General features: G+C 39.6%; 1 protein-coding gene and 5 non-coding genes across 11 annotated transcripts in view; 2 read left to right on the forward strand and 4 right to left on the reverse strand.

Moving 5' to 3' along the window:
* Positions 1-968: 968 nt before the first annotated feature.
* On the reverse strand, positions 969-1062 carry trnai-uau. Its single transcript has 2 exons — positions 1025-1062; positions 969-1004 (listed from the first exon to the last, which is right to left on the reverse strand). It is a non-coding gene; the product is annotated as a tRNA-Ile (tRNA).
* Positions 1063-1425: 363 nt separating this feature from the next.
* trnai-uau lies at positions 1426-1519 on the reverse strand. The gene is made up of 2 exons: positions 1482-1519; positions 1426-1461 (listed from the first exon to the last, which is right to left on the reverse strand). It is a non-coding gene; the product is annotated as a tRNA-Ile (tRNA).
* Positions 1520-4183: 2664 nt separating this feature from the next.
* The window catches only part of rhbdf1b (rhomboid 5 homolog 1b (Drosophila)), a 39262-nt gene continuing 15630 nt past the window's right edge, over positions 4184-27815 (reverse strand). For 2 of the 6 annotated variants that reach the window (XM_042396886.1, XM_042396887.1), the window contains exons 2-20: positions 20791-20932; positions 20195-20328; positions 19717-19863; positions 14120-14348; positions 12596-12802; positions 11401-11523; positions 10975-11117; positions 10531-10785; positions 10311-10422; positions 10109-10183; positions 8717-8878; positions 8257-8357; positions 8080-8143; positions 7339-7433; positions 6763-6838; positions 6269-6369; positions 5965-6118; positions 5544-5767; positions 4184-5420 (exon numbers count right to left, since the gene is read on the reverse strand). In XM_042396886.1, coding sequence (XP_042252820.1) covers positions 5225-5420; positions 5544-5767; positions 5965-6118; positions 6269-6369; positions 6763-6838; positions 7339-7433; positions 8080-8143; positions 8257-8357; positions 8717-8878; positions 10109-10183; positions 10311-10422; positions 10531-10785; positions 10975-11117; positions 11401-11523; positions 12596-12802; positions 14120-14348; positions 19717-19863; positions 20195-20328; positions 20791-20904 — 2712 coding nt within the window. In that variant the 5' untranslated portion in view covers positions 20905-20932 and the 3' untranslated portion in view covers positions 4184-5224. Of the gene's footprint in view, positions 5421-5543; positions 5768-5964; positions 6119-6268; positions 6370-6762; positions 6839-7338; positions 7434-8079; positions 8144-8256; positions 8358-8716; positions 8879-10108; positions 10184-10310; positions 10423-10530; positions 10786-10974; positions 11118-11400; positions 11524-12595; positions 12803-14119; positions 14349-17287; positions 17370-19716; positions 19864-20194; positions 20329-20790; positions 20933-27815 lie in introns of those variants that run through there. The other 4 variants (XM_042396888.1, XM_042396890.1, XM_042396889.1 and 1 more) reach the window with 4 other exon arrangements.
* trnai-uau lies at positions 6513-6606 on the forward strand. The gene is made up of 2 exons: positions 6513-6550; positions 6571-6606. It is a non-coding gene; the product is annotated as a tRNA-Ile (tRNA).
* trnai-uau lies at positions 7716-7805 on the forward strand. Its single transcript is given in 2 exon segments — positions 7716-7753; positions 7770-7805. It is a non-coding gene; the product is annotated as a tRNA-Ile (tRNA).
* trnai-uau lies at positions 21757-21850 on the reverse strand. The gene is made up of 2 exons: positions 21813-21850; positions 21757-21792 (listed from the first exon to the last, which is right to left on the reverse strand). It is a non-coding gene; the product is annotated as a tRNA-Ile (tRNA).

Consider the following 27815-nt stretch of genomic DNA (forward strand, 5'->3'; position numbering starts at 1 on the left):
CTTCCACCCACCCTTACTTGTGCAAAGACATGCAGCAGCTCCTGTTTTTAAGGTTTTTTATTTCAGTGCTGCTGCTTTGACTTTCAATGCTGCACATTTTTACTGGTCTTTACATACATGGACAGTTATTAATGTTTACATCACTAATAAAACAGACTTATATTTTGAACGATCACTTTAGAAATGTGCATTATTTTAAAAGCATGCAGTACTTTGTATAGATGCAACACAAATGCATTGTTTTCATTTTTAAATTGAGTTTTTATTGATACATAAGCCTTTAACCACTGGAGTGAAGTGATGATGAAGAAGAAGGCTGACTCAGCATAATAAGGGGATCTCATGCCCTCTTGTCATGCTCTTTATCAAAAATGCACAGTCATGCTTTTTGTTACAATGAGATAGGCTGCTCACACTATATCAAAAACAACCAGATCACTGTTTACAAGTTATCTTACTGTAATTATTTGTGTTTGTCTGTCTGTTGTTTTTTCAGAAGACTTAATTCATATTGTATTTTATTCCACTGTATTCTGTTACCTAACAATATTATAGCATTATACATGCACCACAATGTACATGTATTTGCTTGAACATGACATTTACTGTTGAATATTTGAAACATGTTGTCCATTGGGGGGCAGTGACTTTATAGCCACATCAATGATTGACTGAATGAATAATGTTTTTCTGCAAAGAAGCTTCAATTTATGTTTGAATGATGGCTTTTTCTCATTTTAGAGCTCCAAATATGATGTTTCAAATGTTAAAGTGTTACAGGATGGAGTGAATTCTCCAATTCCACATTGCTGCCTCTGTTATGCTGATTTCAGAAATTCAGTAGTAGCTTCACCTTAACAAATTCATGTGATTAACAGGATTTACCAGTTTATTCATGAACCACTAGAGACTGGGATTGTGTTGATTGAAACTTGTGAACAGTGTTAGGGTTCATGTTAAAACTCTGCTGCTCCAGGTGAGGCTCGAACTCACAACCTCGGCATTACTCTGCAGGTTACTGTCTTATAAGTACCGCGCGCTGACCGATTGCGCCACTGGAGCTTGTTGAGTTACTAAGTTCAACACGAAGGAAGTGAGCCAAATATTCCTGAAAAAATAGGCTTTTTAGTAATCAGTGTAATATGATTATGGGAGTTTAAAGAGAATCTTGATATAGTTTGAAGGTGAGCATCAACAGTAATCTTTTTCTTAAAAAGGACAAACATGCACTACTTTCCTTAAACTAAGGCAGTTGCTGAACGAAGGCCTGTAGTCATGTAGTCTTTGTTGTTAGAGTAGTTTAGTCATTCAAATGAGTAGTGTGATTATCAGGATTTACTAGTTAACTTTATTTAGATTGTGTTGGTTGAGTCTTGATCAGTCAGTCATGGTGTTATTTTCTTCAGCAGCATGTTAAAACTCTGCTGCTCCAGGTGAGGCTCGAACTCACAACCTCGGCATCACTCTGCAGGTTACTGTCTTATAAGTACCGCGCGCTGACCGATTGCGCCACTGGAGCTTGTTGAGTTAATGACTTCAACACTAAACAAGTGAGTCAAATATTCCTGAAAAAATAGGCTAGTTAGTAATCAGTGTAATATGATTATGGAGAGTTTAAAGAGAATCTTAATATAGTTTGAAGGTGAGCATCAATAGTAGCCTTTTTTAAAAAAAAAAAAAAAAAAAAAGGACAAACATGCACACCCTTCATTTAATCTAGGCATCTGCTGAATGAAGGTTAAGGCGTGTAGTCATGTAGCCATTGTTGCTCTCAGCCTCAGCATCAGTCTGCTGGTTACTGTTTTAGAAGCAACGTGCAGTGACTGAACCACTGGAGCTTGTTTGGTCATTGTGTTCAATATTGAAAAAGCGATTTCAATGTTACTTAAAAAAACTTTCAAAAAAATGTCAATGTTACTTAATACACTTTTGCCTGAGTTGTACCATCTTAACAGAATGAACAAAGTCAGGAAGATGCCAATCAAATATAATCTGTACATGAACACACTGTACCAAGAAGAGGCCTCATTAGGCAACAAGTTAAAACACGTTTGGGTGAACTATGGGGCTCTGTTTGATTGTTTTTTTTTTAATTAATTTATTAATTTAGAATAATCTGCAATAATTTGTGTTCTCCAACTGGGCCGTATAAACCTACATTGGCGGCCCTGGTACAAACATTAGCTGGGGGCCACTATTATTAGCAGTTTGTGGTAACTGGATTAAGCTCAGATTGAGTATAAAGTTGAACTTGTTGGTCCTCTTGCCTTTGGATCACCAAGTGAAGACATGTTTTCATCAAGAGAACATGAACATTTATTTTCTGAATCACAACAAGGAGAAGGAGAGGATGACAGCAGTCGGGACAGTCCTACCAGGGTCGCTGACATTGGCTGTTTTACAAATAACATAATCACTGTTTTCAATAAAAAACTGAAGAAGCATGGCAGCGAGACTGACATTCAGCAGAACAAGAAACTAGTACAACAACTCAACTGCTGAACAGTCTGAGCACAGCTGGTGAGCAGGTCGCCACAGCGACTGCTCCTGCTCAGGCCAAGGCAAAAACAGATAAAACTACTGCTCAGCCTGCAGCAAGATAAATGAAGAGAGAAACCCACTGATCTCATCCAACAGTAACTGGCCAAAAAGGAAAACCAGTGCAACAATGACCATAACTGGTGAGAAACTATTGGCACCTCCTGCTGTTACCATGGCAGGAGCTTCTTTAGTCATAAAAACAGTAACAGCAATGGCTGCTTGCATCAATGTGTAAGCTGCTGGTCTCCACGTGTCCAAAGTTCCTGACCCGCAGCGACTCCCAGGTGATATTTCTGGTTCTTCTAGATTCAGTTTCTTGACAGGTTCCTCCATAACAGCTAATAGTTTATCCTCAAAACAGTTAACAATCTCAACACTAGCAGATACACTGTATTTACTACAGTACTTACAGTTACATTTATAGAACACTGCACAGATGTTTACATACCAACTGCACCTTTGTATGCATATATTCCTAACTGCACTACTTCTATATAGGGCTTGTGCAATTCAGCAAATGTGCAATATCCTGAAGTGAAATATCTCAGCTGCTGATATATATATATTTTTATCTTATTGTTTTATATGTTATTTCTTTATGGGTTATAGCAAACGTATATATTTTATCTATATAATTAGCTAGTTTGAACTCTTTTTTGTATGAATACACTGTCAGGATTGCTACTCAATCTCCTTGTACTCTGTGCAATGACGATAAAAGAATTCTCTTCTATATGTTGACCTGAGAAGACTTGCAGTGTTCGCTCCAACAGCTGAAGAGGAATTTCTTCCTCTGCTCCAACAGTGATGAATTTCTTTTCACAGTCCTCAACAAAGGTTAAAATGTACTTGTACAAATGACAATGATGAACACTTCTACAGCAGATGCTGACTTGAGGAGAGTCCTCGAAGTTCTTCAGTGTCTCTACCAACGAATGAAGAACAAAACAATTGTGTAACAGTAACAAAATATATTTACCCAAGTAGCCTCCTGTACTTAAATACAATTTTAGGTTATGTTCTCTTCTCCTACCAGAAATATTGCACTCCACTGAGAATATTTTACAGTTGTAGTCGGCGACTTTGAACTTAATTTTACAGACAATACACAAGATATAATGTGATCCCAAATGTATATAAAGTGGAAAAATGTAGCTTTACTTTGATCATCTATTACATTAAAGTGCTACTTTAACAATAATCCATCAGCAATAATAATATAATCCAATCTAATATAATAAATTATTTTGACTGGAGTCATTCTTCCACATAATGTGCCAGTTCATAGTTAGCATAAATAAAAAGCCATTAATGAAACGTGATCCAAAGTGACTACTGTGGTCTCTTTACTCAAGCCCCTTTGTCTGTTACTGTGAAACTAGTAATCCCTCTCATTTACACCTGTAACGACTCATTCTGTGGGTCACTACAGGGTTGCAGAACTTCACAAAAAAGGATTTGTTCTCTAAATGTTACTGCTCTCTGTACAAAAACAGAGTGGTACCATACCAAGAACCATCTCTCCATTACTCCACAAGGTAGAGCTATGAGTTAAGAGCAATGGGTAAAAACTGTTTCTTCCAATGACACATTTAAGTAAAAAAGTAGTAGAAAAGTCAAAAAGTAAATACTGCATCTTGTGTTCATTTTCAGGTAGCTAAAACGCCACCACATTTAATAAAAACACACAAATTCACCTTTAACAGCTATTCCCAATGGAGCAGCTTAACATACAAGTGTGTTCTTTACAGATGTAACACAGGGTAAATATAAAAAACAACCTGTGAAATAAGTGCATTAAAGGCTGTGGCAGAAACCAAGGTTCCCAGTGTGGTAAAAAAAAACAAATTAAAAATGACAATTTAAAAACCAAACATTGCAGTAAAAAACATATTTTACATGATTTTATCAGACTGTGTAATGCAGTTTCTACAAACGATAAGGAACAGGATCCATAACGTCAGAAACTGCAGATACATGGCACAAGAACACATTTTGTGTGTGTGTATGTGTGTATAGTTGTGTTTAAGTAAGGCACATGTAAGCATTTTAGAGTCTAATTTCTTGGCGAGTTTTAACTCTAAGGACATCCAGTAAATGGACAAAACTGCTTGGATATCAGTAAAAAAAGTAGAAAAAATGAAGAAAAATTCTCAGGTCCTCCATCGCGGCGGTCTCAGGTTGTAATGTTCCTTTGTGCCACTGAGGGGTGCTGTTCAGTCAGTTTTACCACAGGAGAAGTAAATCATTTGCCAGGAAACAACTGCCTTTTCAGCTCTCCTCCAGTGTGACTGGTAAATGATTAGCCCAGCTATAGATCAGTCACACAATCAATTGTTAGTCCTTTTCAGTCAACTTTACACTTTTTCTAACTTTTAGTTTTGTTCCCATGTGCGTGAATATTTTATGTCAAATGCCTGAAGGCTTTCATGCATAGCCTAAAGGCTTCATAGTGGGATTGTTGTACCTTTCCAAACAGTACAAACAAAATATGTGTGAAATTCATAGATCCACAAAAAATCCTGAAATATTATTCCAGAAGTTCTTGCTCAGTCACAACTTGCACTGAAGTTCGATATTCAGTTTTCATCTTCATCAACTTCTTACATTTAGAAATGTTGTGACCAGTCCGATGGTGGTGCACACCCAGAAACAGCCCAGCTGAAATTTCAAAGGCTGATGTTCAGAGGAGGTGTGCATTCAGGTCGTACTTCTCACAGAACTTGTCTGTGATAGGGATGCAGGTGAGGTACTCGCACCAGTCACACTTCACAGGGTAGACATAGAAGAGGACGGCCAGGGTGGCGAGCAGACCCAGAAAGACCAGCAGAAACACACAGATCTGGACCCTCTTCCGGTACATATCAGAACGCCCGAAGCTGAAGAGGAAAAAAAAATCTGCATTATTCATTTAATACATTCACCAGGTTTTTAAAAATGTCCAGTGTTTTCATTTCACTTGAATAATTAGGTAACGTCAAGCATCCTTTTTCTTCACCTACCTGATGTACGGCAGGAAGGCAAAAGAGAGGAAGAATCCTGATACAAAACCACTGATGTGGGCAAAGTTGTCAATCCAAGGTAGTAAACCAAACGAGAAGAAGAAGACTGAGATGGCCAGCAACTTTGCAAAAGCCCGCCACGGCCGCTCGAGGATCTGCCAGCTCTGAAATAGCTCCACAAACAGACAGGCCAGGATGCCAAACTGACTTCCTGCGGGACCCACCTAAGAGAAAGACAAGAAAAAGAGGAAACAGTTAATTACAGGGACTGACAAGTTGGGTAGGGTAGGTAGGGTCTAAACTTTACCTGCAATGCATAAGACAGTGCATACTCTTCATTTAAGTCAATGGGGGTGTTTTCCACCACAACTTAGTCTCACATACAGTATCTTGTGTAGTTTGTTTGATAGTGAAATTGTACCTCGGCTCTGTAGGGCAGGAAAATGGCTGAGGCCAAGTTGCCAGTGATGCCGCTCAGCATGTAGATGATGGAAATTCGCAGCCAGCCAGCCAGCTTCTCTAGATCCCTCAGCACTGTCATCTGGAACAACACCGACACCAGACAGTGCAGGATCCTACAGACAGACAAGACAGGTTGTTATTATTATTATCCACCTGATATTATACTATTTAGACTGATTTGTGATCCTTTTTTCATATAAAACATCTGTTTTAGTGCTGCTTGAACCATTCTAAGATGGACAAAAAAAAAAAGTTTCAATCACCCAGCATGAAGAAAGAGAGACAGCCAGAGTCGGGAGAACTGGTCTGGGATCTCCGGGTTGAGGAAAGGCAGCAAACCACACACATCATCCATGCAAGCCACCTGGAGGAGAGAGAGAGAGAGAGAAAGGGAGGAAAATGTGAGTTTAGAGAAAAACAGACCAGTGAGATCCACTGCCACCCTGTGGAGGTAACTGGCAGTGTTGAATTCAGTCCAAAGTCCTTTCAAATCACAGCTCAGTACAGGCTCCAGTGGCGCAATCGGTCAGCGCGCGGTACTTATATGACAGTGACCTGCAGAGCAATGCCGAGGTTGTGAGTTCGAGCCTCACCTGGAGCATCGAAGTTTTAAATTCAAATGTCTCTATGCTTCACACATACCCTTTGAAATACAGATTAGGGTGTTAGGGGCAAAGGTAGCAACTGTTGCAATTGGATTGATGTGAGGAAAGGGTTACAAATGTAGTAATAAAAATTGCGTGTGTGTTTGTCCTACCTGTGAGCAAAGAGTAGCCTCCTCGTGGAAGTAGCCGTGCATAAAGCTACAGTACTCTCTGGAAGTGATTTCACATCTACAAGATAAAAACGTCATTAGCTTAATCAGCAACAGCTCAAAGACAAATGACCAATGCTTCAGGAGTTTAAGAAGAGGTGAAAACACCATTTTGTTCCTCCAATGACTGTCATAACTGTCATTGCCAGTATTTTCATTCAGGTTGCAAAAAACTATCTGTTGACACTGCAATTCAATGTTATTTTCTCTCAACATCATATAATCAAATCACCCTAAGATCATTTCATTAGTCTGGGTTTTAGTGTACTTTCACTGACCCATGATTGTATACATTCTGTTTCTAAGACTTTTCTTTCCTGACATTTAAAGGGGTGGTGGAATCACAAGATATTTAACCTTTAAGTATGAAAATAGTCAAAGTTAAAGATAGTCCATACTGGCACATGCATGTATGCAACAGTTTTAAATTATTGTTAATATCTTTAGAAAATCTGCCTTAACTAAACCCTGTATGGCATCTTTTTTAGTTTTAAGAGTTGAACCCTTCTTGATCCTCACCGTCCTTTGGTTCCAATGCAGCAGGGCCGGCCTGTGATGGTGCAGTCTATGTGGGGAAGGTTGGTGTGATTCCCAGAATTATACCTTGTACAAACCTGCGATCATACACATAGGGAGATTATACATTTGGACAGTTTTTTTTTAACATTCAAATCTAAACTGAGGGTAAAAGATGCAGATGTGCATGTGGTGGAGCATGCAGCAGCTGCTTACTGTAAGACATTGACTAACAAAAAGATTAATTTGAGACTGAGTCTCACTATAAGTCATGACCATATAAACCTCAAAGTTTAATGTGAACAAACATTTACAATACTGCAGTGCTGTTTTCAACAAATTGATACAACAATTCAGAGTTATATCATCAACATTCACAGGCTCCAGTGGCGCAATCGGTCAGCGCACGGTACTTATAAGACAGTATCTGAGTGATGCCGAGGTTGTGAGTTCAAGCCTCACCTGGAGCAGATGATATGTTTGTGAGCCAAGTCAACTCATGACTATGCCAAACAATTGAGGAATCTGGCTAAGAGAAAGATACAACAATGCTGCCTCTCAGTCAGTCCTTTAATATATGTCTAGCTTACAAATTAATCTGGAAATGCAGTTGAGATCATACTCAGCCATGGCAAATTCTCAAATATGACTTTAATACACTATTCAGTGTATATATAGTATATATACAGTACATATAATAACATCAGCTAAATGCTTGAATTGTTAACATGTAGGTGCACTCACTGGCCACTTGGTGATGTCATCAGGCCACTCATGAGGTGAAACTGAGGCCGGCTCCAGACAAATTCTACAAAATCAAAAATGTTGATAATAAATGCTGTTCTAACTGTACTCAATTAAAGCATGATAATAATCCTAGAAATAGGAGTGTTTTGGGAGTAGACGGCAGTTTTAGGTTACCTGGGGTCCTGATGGCAGACTGAACCATGCTGGCGTAGATTACCATTCAGTAAGGGAGCACTGGGGTGCTGAGGCCACTTCACCCACACAGCCAGGGTACTCTGCAGTAGAAGACAGACAGAAAGATGAAAACATATTAGTGTTAACATTATCCTGTAGCTGTTCAAAGAGGGACTCATTCTGCTTGTGAAGTGGCTGCTACGACTTAGTGCAACAAAACTGCCTGGTGCTTGAGGCAATTGTATGTTCTACTGTAATAAAATAAAAGTGGATAAGCAGGTTGACAAATTATTCCTCCATCTGCCTTTGACTACATGAAACTGTCCCTCTGCATTTTGCCTGATATAATGACAACAAAACGAACGCAGCTTTTAAAGTAATGTTTTATAAAAGAGAAGTGCTCTCCAATAGAATGTCATTGAAATGGAGAGATCACAATCAACCAGCTGTTTTCACTGACCGAACAGTCTTCTTGTAAAGTCTGCAGGCAGCCGGAGCGATCGTTCCTCACACAGCATCCAGACTCTCTCTCTCTATCTCTCTTCTCCTGGATCAGCTGATGGATCTCTCGGTCTTGACGCATGCAGGGGGAAAACTTGGCACCCAGGTGGATCAGTGACTCCTGCAGGTTAGCGGGGATGACGTTATAGCTTGGTGACGTTGTGGATCTAGCAGTGCAGTAGTTCCCAAATTTTTAGTACCCTAACCTAAGTGCCGTATCCAGTCAAACCCCATATTCCGTTTACGTTGATTTTAAAATGGACGTTATTTAACACTATTAATGATATAAAAGTCAGTTTATACAAATTAATTGTCAGTGTTTGGGGTCGGATTGTTAAAATTTGCATTCTTACTATGACTTGGTGTGGCAGAAGCTAGACATTTCAACCATTTACTTATCATTTTTAGCTAACTATTTTAACCATTTATCCATTACCTATAGCTAGCTTCTGCCGCTCAAAGTGATAGTAGTAAGAATGTACACTTCAGCAAACCTGCCCCAAACATTGATAATGACATTCATTTGTATAAAAAATATTGTAACAATATCGACTTTTATGTAATTTACAGTATTAAATAACATCCAGTTCCTAGCTATCAGCTATAGCTAGAGGTAATGAATTGATGATTATAATAGTTAGCAAAAAGTAATGGATAAATGATTGAATTGTAACCATGTAGCCATTACTCTTAACTATTTCAACGATTTACCTACTTTTAATTAACTCTCAACTGTCTACTTTACTTTCAGCAAACTATTTGAACATTTATTCATTACTTGTGGCTATCTATTTCAATCATGTAGCCATTACTTGAGCTAACAATGTTCTACTTTTAGCTAATTATTTCAAATGTTTATCCATAAGATAAAGCACATAAACACATAACATAAAGCAGAACTATTTGAACAGTTTGTTACTTGTAGCTAATTATTTCAACCATTTATTGATTTCTTTCAGCTAATTGTTCATTACTTTTATCTATTTCAACCATTTATTCATGAATTAAGCTAACTGTTCATTACTTTTAGCTATTCTGACCATTTATTCATTACTTTTAGTTACCTGTTAAATTTTCATGCACACTTAATCACATTGTGTAGTGCTCAGATTTATTTTTTAAATAAATCGAATTGTAATTATTATTTTTTTTTTTTTTCAAATTAGTTGAGATTCTCCACAGTCTTCCTTATCCCCTGGAAACTGCAAAAGTACCCCTTGGGGGGAATCACTGATGTAGACACCTAGAGTTGAATACACTGGAGCTTTCCCATTTTCACTACCACACTTAAGAGCTGAATTAAGGACAATTATACACAAAAGAATGTATATGGAAGATAAGAAATACTTACTGAGCTTGGGCCCACCCAGAAGTTCTGTTGTTGCACAAACTTTACATTTTCATATACTCCCTTGTTCCTCAACACCTCAAAAAACACAAGAAAGAAAGGTGTTACTAGCATTGCTCAGTCATATGTTTTCAGAGGAAATTCAACATAAATTCACCAACAACAAAACAATCTAAACATTATAAATGCTGTAAAATAGACTTACTGAGTCGACTGTTTCATGTTGTGAGAAGCCCACAGGAGCAATACCGTAGATGGTGACAGCCAGAATGGTGATGAGCAAATGGACAAAGGTGATCCAGTAGGTAAAGAAAGGCCTGTGGAGAAGAGTAGGACTCAATTTGCTGGAAAATTGACAAAAACTGTATTCATATTAATCTCTAAGGATAGCCATCCTCCAAGGAAAATAGAATTAGCTGTCTTACCTGTGGTCATCCATGTCCTCAATCTGCCTCTTGACAAAGCTGTCGATACGCTTGCGGTATGTCCGGTTTGTGAGACGGCCGACCATGCCAAGCCCGTACGGCCGTTTCTCGCGGGCAAACAGCTTCTTAACAGGAACCACAATCCTTTGTCCACGCTGCTGGTGGCTGTTGACACTCACCACTTCCTGTTTCAGACGCACCTTCGGTTGGACCAGAGAACCATCTTTTGCCTTCCGCCACCCTCGCTCTAACGGCCTGGATTGATGAGGAGGAAGAGGAAAGTTGAATTAAGCATTGTAAATTACAGTGTAAGATTGAGAATTTGTAGATATCATAAGACAGTATCTTCAGTAATACAAAAGTTGTGAATAGTGTCTCCTTCCAGCATGCCAGAGCTTCATGTGTGCATATGGGTAACAATAATTAAAAAAAATATAAACTCACAACATGAGGTGACTCTTCTCCAGTTCATTCTTATCCAGCGCACTCCCTGTGAGCTCGCTCTCATCCAGATGTTGGAGGGCAGCCTCCGATGGTGTCTCGAAAACCTCATCAGCATAGCTGGACAACTCATCCTGCAGGCCCTCCTACACAGATGAAAACTAAGTAAGTTGTAATCCAAATCGGAAAGGGTGTAGCACTGATTGATGTAGCAAGGAGGGGTTCAGTTAATCACAGACTGCACACTGCAAAAAAGTGTCACAACATTTTGTGACTACAGGCTGTGGAGGACATAAAGAATGGCTGCTAATTGAATGCTTTAAACAAAGGTAGTGGACCTTTTTTCTACTGCGCGTATTTTGAATTTAATGTTGTTAAGAGACAGTGAGGTTAGCCTCGGCAGTGTGTGTGTTTGTATCCACTGCTCACTCTGGTGAAGAAAGACGTGTCCAGATCATCAGGAAAGTCCACAGTGTCGTCTTCAAAGAAACTAGGAGGCATGAAACTCCGTTTGCGACATCGCCCGGTGCTGCTTTCGCCAAATGTTCGGCCCTGACAAACAGAACCACACATTTGTCATCATTATTATCATCAACAGCCATACCAGACTGATGTTGGATGATGTCATCAGGACTATATCCTCCCAACAGATGGAATTGAAAAAAAAAAATATATACAGTATACACATCAATATATAATCAGTAGAAGCTGCTAAATACAGTTTACTTTATCTGGAGGAATCCCCAACTGTGTGCCACCTTCTTAATGACTGCCTGATGATTATGTAGCAGCAGTGATCTGTGTGTCAGTGGATTAGCTCTGCACTTCTGGAATATTCTGACTGCAATCCAGCAGATAGCTGAGCATTCATTGTGTATTATGACGTTACATCTGCTTGTAAAACCCCATCAGCAACCTCTGCCCAACACACACTAGGCGGTGCTCTCACTGAACATTCATTCATCCCAAGTGGGCCACATACAGAGAATCATCTGCGCTCCACTGTAAGATATTTCATCCGAGTTTAATCCGCAACAAGACAAGCTGATCTCATGTTTTACATAACGAGCCTACACACACACACACACACACAAATACACAGATGGGAATGTAAAGTACACAGATCAACTCAATAAAACCCATCCATTCATGTCCTAGGGATCCAGGGATACATTAGAATATTCTAGGAATCTCTTAACAAAAACATAAGATAATGGAAATTAAAGTGTTTGCCTGTGCATGAAAACACTGACTATACTCCTTGGTTTTAAAGATTTGTTGTAAAGCATCATAAGACAGTAAAATCATTCATCTATCCTCAGCTCAATCTTCTTTTCAGAGAAAAAGGCCATAGTCTGCTTTAGACTGAACATAGTGAGCTACTACTGTCCACCCATAATGGATTACTAATTCTAATATAGGGATCTTTAAGTTAAGTTATAGCTGGTCCTAATATGCATTCACATTATGCAGAAAAGACAAATAATCTCAATTTCAGGAAAACCGGGGATGGTAGTAGCTGGAAAAAGTGGCTTTATTGAAAGTCAAGAATTCAAAGCACAGATTTTGCAAAGCACAGAATGTTTGGTATTCTCAAAAAAAATTTGCACATATAAATAAACACCTTCATAAGTGCTGCTGCAGCCTTGAGACTCATGACTGCGACAGACTCCCGTTTGCGTCGCCGTGGCAACCGGTTGAGGGCGGAGCGGGAGCTGGAAAAGGAGCAGAGGGAGGCGGTGCCGGGCGTGATGGGAGTTTGCGGGACACTGAAGCCGTCCACCTCTTCCACCATGCGGAAGGCACGGCCCCGGGCCAGGGGGTCTACGATCTGCGCGTACACAGACATACGAAAAGCACATGGTTGTACTGTTTTTATTTCAAGCTGCACTACAACAGAAAACACACAGCGACAGAATAGTGAAGAGCAGGGACACACATGATACACATCTGAACTAGGGTTAGATTGATGCACAGTACCAGGGAGAAATTAGTTCTGTTAAAAGACCACATCGCTTAATAAATAGGCTTGGATGATAGGCTCTTGATACGTTACCAATGTCATTGTTAATTTCCAAGATCTGAAGATTGTTTATCATTTAACTTACAGAAACCCCCACAATAACAGTAGAGATCTGTAATGTCCCATATGACATCACCCAGTGCTGCTTCACTCAACAATCAGTAGAAAATGACTAATAAGCCTTAGAAATAATTATTTTATAGAATTAATATGTGCACTGTACCTTGTAATGTGCTCTGAAATGATTTATTGTAAAAAAAAAAGCAAGTCTTAGAATTGAATTTGCACATTATATCTCTGTATAAAAATATGCACATTTTTGGGCTAAGAGTCTATGCTACCATGCTATGAGCTAAAACAGAATTTATAGGAAAAAATCCAAACAAAAATAGGCTTTTGGAGTATTGTTTTTTGGATGTATCAGCATTTCACATGGTCACGGAGTAAAACAGTGTTTCAGAATCTAAATTGTCAGAATTTGAGTTGTCATACTGTTTTTGAGATTTATAAAAAAAGAAACCCTGCTAAGCTAAAATCATGAGCTAGCTTGTTAGCTAGCTTGCTACAACATTTGTGCAATTTAGGGAAATTGTTGTTATTATAACCTGCTATTATAATAGCTTTTTTTTAGTGTAACACATCTCCTGTAAACTACATCTCAATAGAGAATAACATGGGATGAAAACATGAAACACACACATGCAGTCATGCCCACGTCTGACATGCATAGGCTATGCAGTTTGTTTGATTACATACTTAGAATTGATCAGCACTGCAATGTCTTAATGACACTATTTTTAGCATTATTAAGACAATTATTAAGACAATTAAGTGCAATGGTAGCTGTAGTGCCGGCGTAGTAGCACTGTGAGTTTCAGTAGGTAGTTGTGAAGTGTAAGTTAGATTTTTTGACATAAAACATTCATTGTCACAAATTCTTTGTACTTGGTATATCTTGTGTCTTCAATAACCCATCAATCGAACCCTAGGCAAGATGGCAAAGCAAAGAGGTAAAGCAAGCGCCAAAAACCTAATGAGAAATGTAGAGAGTGGAAGAGTGAGGGAGAAAATGTGATAGAGGAATAGGTGAATAATCCCTCTAACATGCCCCAGGCGCTAGCCTACCCTCTGCATGCCATAGTGGTGGTGACTGAGGTGGTGGGGTGGGAGGTAGAGGGGAGGAGGGGTCTCAGTGCTGGCCAGGGAGAGGTTGTCCTGGCTGTGAAGCTCCATCTCCCTCATCACCTGCGCCTTTAGACCTCCGTACAGCTGGCTGCAGTGCTGCAGGCTCTTCCTCCTCCATCGCTGGGTGCTGTCGCTGTCCTTGCTCACCCCGAACCAGTCTGCCGTACCCCTGAGGAGAGGATGGACTCTTGTTAGTAAAAAACTAAAAATCAATATCCAATAATATGTTTTTGGTTGATTTGAGAGATGAGAAATTGGAAATGCTAGAACAGTGACTGAAATGTTTTGCTCAAATGAGCATAAGTTTGAGGTATGAAACTATCATAATATGACATGGGATTTTTGAATGATCACTATTCAAAATAAAGAGACTTTGTAATGACAAAATAACTCACTAACTGACTTTGCCAGGGGCCCCTTTGCTACAATTTAGGTTTCTGTTAAAGGATAAAAAAGATAATGAGCAATATTCAGTATAAGCATGACTTGTCTTACTGTTGCTCTAAGGTAAAAACTCTGCATCAGTTACAGTACATCTGAAAGTCATGATAAAGGGCTGAACTCCATTGAAATATCACAGAAACTGAAATGAGAACGTATCTGTCTTAAATGTCAATCTGTTTTTATCTTTTATTTATGTCCATAATTTCTAGGTACACACTAAATATTCTTTGAGAAGCTTGATTTGTGTACATCCTCCATAATTAGCCGGACAATATGCTGATTAGTTGATTGATTGCAGCTGGTCGTTAGGTGATTAGTCGACTGGTTTGTTGATTGCCATTTGTTTCATCTGGTTTTGTGATCTTTAATTATGCAACTTTGCTAATATTAGGTAGAAAACCAAAACACAAAAACTACAAAAAGAAAAACACTTTTATCAGTTTGAGCTAGGTCTTTATGTAAAAAAGAGACTGGGTAGAGCATGAAGGGTGAATGGAAACTGATGAAACAGATTTGGCTGCATCACAAAGAAAATTTACCAAAGAGTTTGTTTATTTCTTTACACAAACTCTACTGCCCAGTAGCAGCAGCAATACAGAAGCAGATGTTGCCTGATAAGTCCTGCAGTAGATGACCTGACTTGGCTGTGTGTGTATGTCATTTTCACACAATTAATGCCTGCTCTACATCAGTATGTGCATCCAGGTCCCTTTTATTCCAAGAAACAGTGCCTGCTTGCCAGGTTGTGTGTGAACCGGTCAGGAGGGGAAGGCCATGCTGGGGGAAACTGTTTGGAGAGCAGAACATTCAGTAATAAACACTCATCATCAAGAAGGACGCCAGCTGGGGAAGCCTTTTAAGGCTGCGCAAGGGCAGGGAGGGGGGTGGCGCGACCCTGATTGTTGTCCTCAGTGAGAGGGATTTCTTAGAAAGAAGACAGGTTTGGGAAAGCTGAGAGAGACCCAGACTGGGCCTCACTGAGCAGGAGAGGAGGAAATATATATATATATATATATATATATATATATATATATATATATATTATACGTATTGCATATATATATTTATATTATGGAAAAACATTGCACCCTTAAATACAGTTAACAATCAAGATTGACATAAAATCTACAATACTGATGGTAAAATGTGACGCAAACACTCGATAGAAACACTGGTTTGTTTGTGTGTGTCTGTTTAGATAAGCGGGTATCGGTCTGCGTACACACAAGCACTGACAAGCGTGCAAGTCATGTTCGCCCACACAAAACCTGAAATAAAATATTTACGACTGCTTGACGACAGCACAAATCCATCACCCATCAAAGATTAAAGCAATGTTAAGCCACATGAATTAGCTTTCTTATCCTGCAGGTAAGGCTGGTACACATGAAGCAGTAATCAACTGTACCGTAATTATAGGCTTAGACAGCGTTCATTTCATCAGGGAGAAAAGGCTGAGGGGCAAATCTGAATACAATCCAAACAAAAGCCACCACTAAGACCAACAGAGAACAGAACAAATAGAGAAGATAAATATGAGCACTGAGAATTAAAACTATTTTTTATTAAATCTGCAAGGCCATTTTAGTTTCTTTCAACGTTTCTTTTATCCTTTCAGGAGTTCACTACTGTTTTCATAAAGGAATTCTTCATTTTTGGGCGGAAATTTAAAATGAACCCATCACTGAATAGGTATGGATGGTCTCCCCGCCCTAAAGTAAGACGATCTAAATGCTTGTTCAAATGTTTTCACAGCCTAACAAGAAAATAAACTGAGCAAAGATTAATTTTGTCAATTTCTGGCACAAATTTGACTCACAAAGTAAAGAGACAAAAGGTGACATTGTTACAAAATATCAGCTGCTCATGACTTCAACTCCCAAATATGTGTAACAATTAAACAAAACAAGACAGCAAGTATGTGAAATAAATTTCTTCTGTTTTACTACACTTCATTTATCTCTTACTTTTCAGTTTCAGATTTTATACACAAGACTAATTTGACCAGCTACAACATTAAAACACTGCTTACAAATAATAATAATCTGATATAAAATACACAATGAAATAAAACAACGACAGCAGCAATTTTGGATCATACTGTTACTTCTGATACTTCAAATACATTTGGCAGCAGCTGCAGCTAATAAGCTAATACAGTATGTATTATATACTTAAGTACGACTTTAATTGCGGGACTTTAGGTATTTGTACTCTGTGGTTACTTTCAGTTAGTCAGCTGGCAAGCTAAACTGGCTGGAGCTTTGTATTTATTGTACAGTCATTAAAGTGGCATCAATTTTCTCATCTAACTCTCAGAAAGAAAGCTAACGAGTATATTTCCCAAAAATGCTAACCTATTCCTTTAAGTAAAAGATCTGAATACTATTTCCACCGCTGCTTAAAGAGAGGACGAAGCAGTATAGTATTACATGTAGATGTTGGCAATCATAAAACCAATCAGTAAAACCCAAAACATTCGACTGAAATATCAGAATATAAGCTGCCTGTCTCAGCTAAAACCTCAATCCTTCCACAAGGAATGAAACACATCAACAAGGGCTTTGCTCAACATTTCCATCCACTGACCAAAGTGTGTCAAGTTCGCTCACATCAACATAATTATTCTGTTTCTTCTTCTCTTGTTTGCCACAGCACACTCACCTGTCCAGAGTGCTCCAGGAGGGGATCAAGGTCTGGGTCATACCTGAGGGGGGCAGGGACTGTGGAGCTGTATCGCCTCCATCCCCAGCATCACTAACATACTGTCCCTGCTTATCCCCTGACCCGTCTTAAACCCTGATCCGCTGAATGCAAACTGATCCCCCTGCACATCACACATACAATGTTCCACAAGGGGATTTCCTGATATCCAGACCAGCAGTACCTTCCAGCGCTCGCTGTTACGCAAAAACAGAGGATGATCGCCACATGTCCAGACTGTGTGTGACATCCATGACCTCCAGTGAGCTCTTAGTTAATCAAAGGTTAGAGGGAAGCTGGAGTTCATCCCCTCGGTCAGACTGGAATCTGATCGTCCTGATGTGGAACTCTGCAGTGGTCTTCCTCCAGCTGGTCCTGCTCACTCAGCACACGATGAACGGGAGGATCTTCAATTTTCTGACCTTATGTCACACGCAATTTGAGTTTCCATATGACTGCGTATGTGTGAGAGAGCGTATGAGTAACTGCCACTCCAGAGTTCATGTGAAAAAGGATGAAAACAGAAAGCAGCTCTGGTCCTCGTCAAACTGAATATCCCTCCTTTTTCCAGAGCAACAACGATCACTATCAATCAGGTCCAGTCTCTCTCTTTCTCTCTCTCTCTCTCTCTCTGTCTCTCTCTGTGTGTGTGTCTCTCTGCCTTGTTTTGCGGGAGTGTGTGTAAACACCGGCTCTCCTTCTAACATACCAGCACCCCACAACACAGGAAATGAGAGATTAGAAGGAGAGAGGGAGGGAAGATAGGACATCATACACATTAGGAAGGAGGAGAGGTGGAGGAGGAGGAGGAGGGAGGGCACCGGGACATGCCTGGACATGACACACACACACACACACACACACACACACACACTGGAGCAGAAGCACCACAAAGGTCTCCGATTCACAACCCGCACCTTGATTCACAGCTAAGATATTCGTGTCAGCAGCTAAAAAGAAGTGCAGCTGAGCGTGTCAACTCACAGTTCAAACACCTATCATTACAAGCATCAGTGTAACCAAAATAAGTGATTATGCGTGTGATTCTGTAGCCTAATCTGTCGAAATGAATGTCTCCTTAAAGTGAAAAATGACTCATAAAGAGCTTCCCAGTAATCCCTCAGGTCAACAAACATCATGGTGCCCTCCCCACAAGCATGGAGTTCACACACACACACACGCACATTTTGTTTGAATAGTTGTTTAACTCTTTTGAGGAGGCACCTCGGCTAACCTCCGACAAATCATGTACACAACACACAAACTACTTCTCAATCCAATTAATTCTCCCATAAACATCAAACGGATTATTTCGGTTTCTCTCATGCACACATATATACAAGGCTAATAAACCTCAGCATGATTAAGTGAAGACATTAAGACACTCTTTTTGAAGAGAATGTCTCTATGTTTTAGCCTGTGTTCAAACATTTACATTCAATTTAACGCAGCAGGAGGGGTCGCTTTGATGTGGCCCACATGCTGTGTGAGGCGCATAGATAGTCACTATGAGTAATTGTATTATATTGTGTGTCTCAAACCATGTGGTCCTGTATGCCACCCGGACTGACACTGATACACTGTGCTCGTGTGTGTGTGTCTTTGTGTGTCTGTGTACAAAGAAAGAGAGGGCTTATGTGCAGCCTTCACACGTCATCTTTTCCAAAGTATCACAGCTGTGGGTGGTTTGCTTACAGAACACAGGTGCAAAAAAAACGAATTCACTCAAAAAGGCACAATAACTTCCATCTTGTGTGAGGGATCTCACGCTGTTGAACGTCAACGCAGACTGGAGAGTATAGAAAGAGACTTTTTGCATATGAGAGACCAATAGCAAAATCTGACAACTACTTAACTTGCTTTATTTGAAGTCGACAGTGTGGTCCCACATACTGTGGTCGACCAGTACCGAATACTCATTGCATGGATCATTTCTTTTGAATCCCTTGCATTGGTATGCTACTTGAATCCCTCACATCTCCTCTGCAAGTAACAATGAAAGCTGCTCTACAGGAAGGTAATTACAAAGGGAAAAAATAAGTTGAATGGCTACTGCTGAAAAAAAAATCTAATCAAAAATGGGATAAAATGAAAATCTTCTTCTTAAAGCTTTGAGTTTAGTCTCAAGTTTTCAGACTATTTTCTGCAATGAAGCTCCATTGCACATGTTAAAATTGGAAAAAAAACACACCACCATCCAACAAAAAGCATTCAGATGTGACGTGCTCACATACATGAGTTGTTTTTAAGTGGTGATGTGTTTAAAGATATAGGTTCAACTAGAGCAAGCAAAACCTGTTTCAATGTTCATATGGACACCTAACTGTTGTTTAAAAGACATACTTGAAAAATTGTGAACCTATCCTTCTCTTTTCCATTTTTTCCTGTACCTGATGATCTTTTCAGGTATAGATGAACGCCGTCGGGTCAGTATTTTGGGGATGCAGGACCGCCGTCGGACGGTTGACACCCTCCTGGGGCCCCTCTGGCCCTTTGGCGGAACTGTGTTGACTCGCTCAAAGCGCACCCTTTTCTCACTTTACACACAGTTCAACAAGAAGAGAAGAGGACAGGGAGGCATGTGTGGAGGGAAAGCAGATAATAAATAAGGTAAAATCAGAGGAAAGGGAGGACAAGAGAGAAGAAAAGATTAATTTCAAAGGAGGTTACAGCTGAAATTAGTTTTGTAAACAATTTATTAGTGCAGAGGAATTATTGGAAAGATGAAGCATGCAGAAGTCAGACGAAATTAGCAGCTGGAGAAAATCAGCAGAGAGGAAAGAGGATTGTTCCTTCTAGGAATGTTTCTCTATTAGTATGTGTGTGTGTGTGTGTGTGTGTGTGTGTGTGTGTGTGTGTGTGTCTAACCTCTTGATGGACTGTGTAATGGAGGGCAATCTCTCCAGGGGAGGTCTGAGGTAGTTGTTGGTAGTTTCCAAGGCAGCGATGCAGGTCTGGGGGTTTTCTCCTGGCATGCTGACACTGCGCAGGCGCTTTACTGGCTGCAACACACACACACACACACAAATGATGAAGTCATCCTGTGTGCCAAGTTACGTAAATGTGAAATAAGTATAAGTCGGTGAAAGTCTAAAAATTTTAAACAGTTTTAGACTGGCTGGAGGTAAAGCTTTCCTTGATTGGTAGCTTTCTTTCACATCTCACTGTGGATGGAGTGTGTTCAGTTTGTCTTGGTGATAGCTTAGTTGTCAACATGTGACACAGTTATCAGCAAAATGCTGAGGAAGACTGTGAGATGCGGTTGAAAGCTCCAGAAAAAGCTACCGAACCTTGAAATAAGATTTTAATGCAAACTAATATTTTAGGCCAAAAGTGAAATTTCATGCACATGAATTTTTAGTTACACACTCATTTTTACAATTGCATCTTCTACTTCCCATTTGCCATTATAAATCCCCCTCTGCTTCTCTGATCTCTAGATACTGACTGCTGTGTGTGTGTACCTGGGTGTGTGTGGGCGTATCGTCCGGCGTCAGCTGGATGGTGGGGATGTCCAGTTTGAGCCATGGTGGCTTCTTCCTCTGCAGGCTGCTGCTCCTGCTGCCCGGCTCATCCATGCTCACTCGCTCCCCCTACGCCTGCCAGCTGGATAACACAAACAAACAGACAAGGAACTGGGTTTGTAGGACAATTCACACGGTAAAAAAATCTACAGCTGTCTGAAGCCAAAAACCAAAACTGAGCAGCTTTATTGAGTAATTATAATAACTGGACAGAAAGTGCATTAATCCAAATGTTTAAACCCACTAGTCTGCCAGTCGTCAGTATCTTCTGCAATAACTTATAAACCAGCGACACTGAACTGCATCACGCCTATTCGTCTTCCAGTCCTTCCCACAATGCACCATGCACCCAGGGGTTACAGTGTATTCTTTTTCTCATTGGTATGTTTTTTGTATTCCTCTTTTCTCATCTCAGGTTTCTATTGTTTTTTATTTACAGACCAATTATTGATTCTCTAATAATCTCAGGTGCTGATGTGATTTATATTGTGTGTGTAACCTACAAGGAATGTCTATTCCTGCAACATTGCTTCTTAAAATAAACTTGAGTTTTCTACCAGGTGAGGTGGCCATTAAAATATATATAATACATAAATCTTGTTCAACAAACACAGCCAGATGTCCTGTCTTCACAAAGATGTCTCTATTTGAAACATTCAGTGACAAAATAGTGTGAAAGTTTTCAAATACAAATATCTAACCTTAATTAAATGTAAAGGCCAGGTGGAAACAATGAGTCCAATGAGCAACAGAGCTGCATTGCTCTGTGTTTGGTTTTCCTCAACAATGGCAGGCTCTGTCTGCTGTAGAATAATCTCACAGATGAACCATTGTTGCTACTTTGTCAGCTCTTCTGTAATCAAGTCAGATTTTATCTGTGATTCCCTGCACAGGTTAAAACTTCACTGCTCCAGGTGAGGCTCGAACTCACAACCTCGGCATTGCTCTGCTGGCTACTGTCTTATAAGTACCGCGCGCTGACCGATTGCGCCACTGGAGCCTGCTTATCAGTAGAGAATGATGCCAGTGTTTTGGAGTAAAGTGCAGAGGTGATTCACCACCACAAGATGGCGCTAAGATTCTCAAGGATATCAGTCTCCCTCTCTCTTTGTATTCACACACTCACACATGCCCTCTGTGAACAGAGACAGACAGTTCAGAAAGAGATGCTATTACTCACAGTTGAGTGCACACCCATCCTTTTCAAACAGACATTTAATTTAAGGAAAAGTGGTCTGAGTGCAGCGGGCCACCTACTAACAGAGAGAGAACCTGAGAAATCGAGCAATGGAGCTACACAAACAGAGGGAAAGCCACAAAATAGAGCGCCAAAGCCTCTGCTCATCCTGTTGTTTGCTGGTTAATGGGTTTATGGGTAAAAGAAGGCTCTTGGAGAGTGACAGGGGTTTTCCTGCTTAACCGTTTAGGTGAAAGTTGAAGACGTCTCTGTGAAAGCCAGGGAGCTAACCAGGAGCCAATGAGGAAGTTTTCAGTGGTAACTTTTAATATGAAGTGCCAGCACAAACAGTAATCATTTCTTGCCCTCATGACAAATGCATTTTAAAGCTGCTGAGTTCATCAGCACTTATCTGCTGTTTACTGTGTCCCATATATAACAATAGCACTAAATATCTGAGGTTTTACATTACAAATACATACAAAACTTCCAAAATAATGAAGTCAATTGTCTTACTAGATCTACATCACACACAAAATACTAATATTTATTATAATTTATTATAAAATAATCCATGTTAGATTAGCAGAACATGCTTATTTCAATAGACGCCACTACTAGTATGAAAGCTCTGAAGTTAATTTAGAGACAAAGATAGAAGTCAGCAAGTCATACTTTTGTGATGCAAAAGACTGTCTCGCAAAAAGGTTCATTCAACTCAACTATAAACTACAGTCTGATAAACAACCAGAGTTGAATCAACACCACTCTGACACAGCCTCAATAAGTCAATCCTCCATTGCTCAGCTTTGCATTCGACTAAAAGGTGTTTATTCATATTCTCACATTCATGTGCTCATATGTGTTTTTTAATCAAAGAAAAATAAGAAAACATCTTAAATAAGGATCCCTTAAATTTGGTAATTAAAGTATTTGTGCATGTTTGTGTGTCTGTGTATGACCAAGTGTGTGTAAAGGGTCAGCAAGATGTACTGAGCGACATTTTACAGTTGAAAAATAAATCTTGACAGTGCACTTTGATGGACAAATTATGTAGGGCTGTAACTAAGCATTATTTTCATCATCATTTGTTGATTATTTTCTTGATAAATCAATTAGTCATCTGGTCTAAAGCCCAAGGTGCAAACTCAAATGTCTTCTTTTGTCCCGTCAACAGTCCACAACCCAAAGATATTCTGTTTACTATCATAGAAGACTAAAGAAACCAGAAAATATTCACATTTGAGAAGCCGGAATCAGAGAATTTTGACCTTTTTTCTTAAAAAAATGACTTAAAACGATAAATCGATGGTCAGAATAGTTGGCGATTAATTTTCTGTCATTCGGTAAATAGACTAATCGTTGCAGCTCTAGTAGACAGTCTTTCTAATTTAGCTTAATTACAGTATATCTGGTATCTTCTATCATATTTGTTTTACTGCACTGCAGAAATCCAGAAACTGGCTCAATTTCCATGAAATTTGTCCCCCCTTCATTGGTTATCTATTGACTTTTACTTTTTGCTTTTTTCTTGAAATACTTCCACAACGTTTGGATGGATTGCTAAGAAATTTTGTGCAAACATATCCATGGTACCCCTATGTTGAACCCTAATAACTTTGGTGATCCCCTGCCTTTTCCTCTAGCGTCACCATTAGTTTGTCATTTGAGGTTTTTAGCAAAATGTTTTGACAACTATATTTTTGTCCACCACAGGAAACCAATGCTTTGGTTTAAGACCAAATACTTGCTAAACCTGTAGTTTGTGTTTAGTGCTAATTGGCAAATGATAGCATGATAACATGCTAAACCAAGAACATGGTAAACATTATACTCCCCCTTCTCCTCAACCCCTGTTCACTTTACTAAAATGACATTTAATGTGAATAAATTTCTCTGGCTGCTGCTCAGTTTGAGAAAACATTAATGTTTCTCAAGTTGGAGCTTTTGTTGTGCTGGCCAAAGGGAAGTCATTGAGCGGGAGTGAAGGGACTATTACTGGATAATAGGACATCCGCATGGGGTTCTTGGACATAACGAGCGACCACCAACCAGGAGCTCCACTAGATCTCAGCTGTGAGTCATTCTGTGATTCATTGCTGTGAGTGAAATTACAGGCTACCCTCTTTTGCCATAAAACCATTAGCTGAACAATAATCTCTTCCATCATACAGTACATGGTGCTGGAGCTGATATTCAGACTTCTGTCCAAAGCCAAGTCTAACGAGCTGAAAGATATTCAACTCTGGCAGCTGGAGGACTTCTCGATACACACGGACAGGACAGGGTGTGCTTCCAAACCCTAGAGACATGGACAATCAAAGACTCTCACATAGTCGCACTGGGATATTTGGGAAGATCTCAGATCAAACCATCACTACATGCCAAACCTTGAGGGAAAGTCCTCCTTTGGCTACTCTCACTTGTCAAATGCAATCAGTTTATTTTGCACTAAAAAGGCATCATTCTCTTTTCTAGTGTATCCACTCTCACCAAGCCATGCCTTATCTACTCAGGCAGCGATCTCCTACATTTCCCAGGAGGCAACACAGCAGTACCTACAGGACAGGTGTGAACTTGTGGCTCTCAGTCAAAGGTGGGTGTTTGGACTAATAAAGAGTGTAATTACTCAGCTATGGAGGGGAGTAGTAGCACAGCAAGAGCATGAGCTGAGCATGCACATCCATGCAGTTCAACAACACATCATGTCTTGTTGCCTTACATACTGATCTACTGAGGTTACTGTGGGTGTGGACATTTGTATTTCTTTCTTCTACAATAGATCTCGCCCTGTATGATTCCTTTATATCATTGTAAAAATGGTTGACAAAATCTTTTTAGCTTTCTGGCCTTCATCACTTTCTATGGATAACTGTTGTAATTCCCCAATATAGGGAGTAGTATAGACTTAGTTATAAAATGTTTTAAATATGTTAAAAAGTCAGCTTAATTATTATTTTAATCCTAAATGCTAAAGCTACTCTAAAGCATTTGAATATTTCCAGCTGTAGTGAAAGTACTGAAAAAGACACTTTGGTAACACTGCACCAATTTTCACCTTGACAGCCTCATTTTTAGTGCTAGTGGTGTGGCTATATGGATGGCAATGTCGGTTGATCAATAACTTTTATCCAGACTGGAATATCTCAACAACTATTAAACAGATTAACATAAATTTTGTACAGACATTCATAATCTCCATAGGATGAATCCTACTAACTTTGGTGATCCCAGGACTTTTCCTCTGGTGCCACCATAAGGTTGACATTTTTGGTTTTGAGTAAAATGTCTTGACAACTATTGAATGGATTTCCACAAAATGTAGGGCAGACATTAATATAGCCCACAGGATGAATGATGACTTTGGTGATCCTTTAACTTTCATCCAGCTTTTCATCATCAGGTCAAAATTTCTATTTGTCTGATACTTTGGTTTATGACCAAATATGTGCAAAACTAATAATGTTCTCATTGGCCTCAGCTGTACTTTGTGTTTTGTGCTAATTAGATTAAAATGTTTGCATGCTAACACACTAAATTAAGATCTTACCAAACATTAGCACGTTAGCATTTAGCTCAAAGCACCACTGTGATTAAGAGCAGCCTCAAAGAGCTGCTAGCATGGCTGGAGACTCTTAATCTTGTGCTATGAAGAAAAACTTATGATTTCAGAATGATTTGAAAGATGCAACAATGCCATTAAAAAAAGACACACAGTAGCTTTTAACTCTGAGCCCAGACAAAACACCTTGTGAAGAGAAATGCAACGCTCTCCCTTTGAATTACCTTCCTCATTTTTCTACCATTCTGAGGATTATGTAAATACACACTATATACATAATGTGTAAATAAACACACATAGACCAGCTTGGTATGTAGCCATAAAGAAAAATATGAGTTTGAGTCCTTTGGCCTCTCAAATACCCGTGTTTTGGTCTCTTTGTGGTCACATGTGGAAGCCTGCGCGTTCTCTTACGGTCATTGAGGATAAACACACCCCTGCAAATAGAAACCTTCTCCAGAACAATCCATAACCACATCCTTTGCTTATTCTGCGGTGGTGATACTCAGTGTGTGTATTTGTGTGGACTCAGATATGCTTGTACAATAAAGCCTGAATGCAAACCTACACACATGCTCACATACACACAGTATATAAACACTCACTTGACAGTCTGTGTGTCAGTCTCCCACGTCAAGTTTTTACAACTCTCCATACGGCCGACGAAGGGTGGTCGCGTGGTCCAAAATCAATCTCCTCTCTTTTCTCATCTTGTTTCCAACATCCGCCATTTGTCATTCCATCATGATCTCTCTCTCTCTCTTTTTTTCCCTCTAGTTGGGTTTTCATGACAGGCAGATTAGAGGCTGTAATCCCTGTGCTGTACACCACATGATATCGTCCTGCTGTCAGGCCACAGAGGCGAATACCGATCCCTGATTGGATGCCGAAAGCGCTACGATGGTGTCATCATCACCCGGCAGGAAGTGGTGTCTTTAATGCATAGGTATTCATTGTCAAAACGGTGAAAGTGAAAGTTAGTGTCATCATAGGTTTTCAGTTCTGAGCTTCGACATGACATGTCATTTTTTTTATTCTACTTAGGCTGAGATTTAGCAGCCAAAGATTGTCATGCACATGCTCTCAGTTGCCTTTCCTCTTAGATTTATATCAGGAGGAAGTAACATGCTGGCATGAAAGATTCAGTGTGACACTGTAACAAAACAGGAAGTTCAAAGATGTTTTATTATATTGAAAGAAATCATTTTCACATGAATTTCTCAACTGTCCAGTCTGGTATGAAAGCCTTCTTGGATAACATCACACCGCTAGTAATGTCAAATGAGAACTCAAGAAGTATCACAGGAAATGTGTACCTTTTGCAGCCCGTATTGTAACACCTTTAGGGGACTGCTGCAGAACAGTGGTGTAATTGGATCCTCTTTACATAGGGTGACACTTCCTGACATGCCGAGACAGAATAAAACAAAGGCTTCCCTTTGGCACCCACGCAAGACTTGTCTTAACACTGTTCCCTGATTCTGGTGTTTGAGGCCAAGGCAATCAACCAGTGTGGCATGGAAACTCACTCTTACTGCATGTCAGTAAGCTTTAATATTCAATGGATCTTTACTGTATGTTAAGCAGTCCGAAACCTAATCTCCTCTCTGACTCCTTTTATTCGATGACACCTCGCACCCTCCCCCACTCTTTCTTTCTTATCTCTTATTTCTACTCATCCTTGCACACTAGGGTTACTTTTTTCAGTAAACATGCAAGACTTTTATTAACTCTGCTGCTTCACGTTTAATGTACAGTCAGAATATTGATTTGACAAATCTAGGTTGCAGGATTGTACCAATATTTTGAATGCAACCTGCTATATATAGCTATGTTATTTTGAGATTTTATTTTGTGGTGTATAAATAACAGACCATTTCACTACTTGTGATTCCTCAAAAGTCAGTGTAATACCAAAATGACATACTTTGCATGGTGGAAACGTCTGACGAGAGCATTCTTAGGTTTGCTGAGGCTGGTTTAATTTCAGTTGTTGCAGACTGCCCTGTCTAAAGCAAATTTAGCAACCTGTGTAAAATTGGCATCGTGCAACAACAAGACTCCTGCTGAAATTCAGTCTCCAAACAGATACATTTTTTTGTTTGACACGTAAATAGTATATTGAAGGAGAAGTCATGTCTTTTCTTTGCTCTCTTAGAGAAAGGTGCTGTTAAACTGACAATTACCAGTGCATGTCCAAGTTAATTGGTTGGGGACTCTGCAGCA

The sequence above is a fragment of the Thunnus maccoyii genome, chromosome 20, assembly GCF_910596095.1.
Source record: "Thunnus maccoyii chromosome 20, fThuMac1.1, whole genome shotgun sequence".
Classification (NCBI taxonomy): domain Eukaryota; kingdom Metazoa; phylum Chordata; class Actinopteri; order Scombriformes; family Scombridae; genus Thunnus; species Thunnus maccoyii.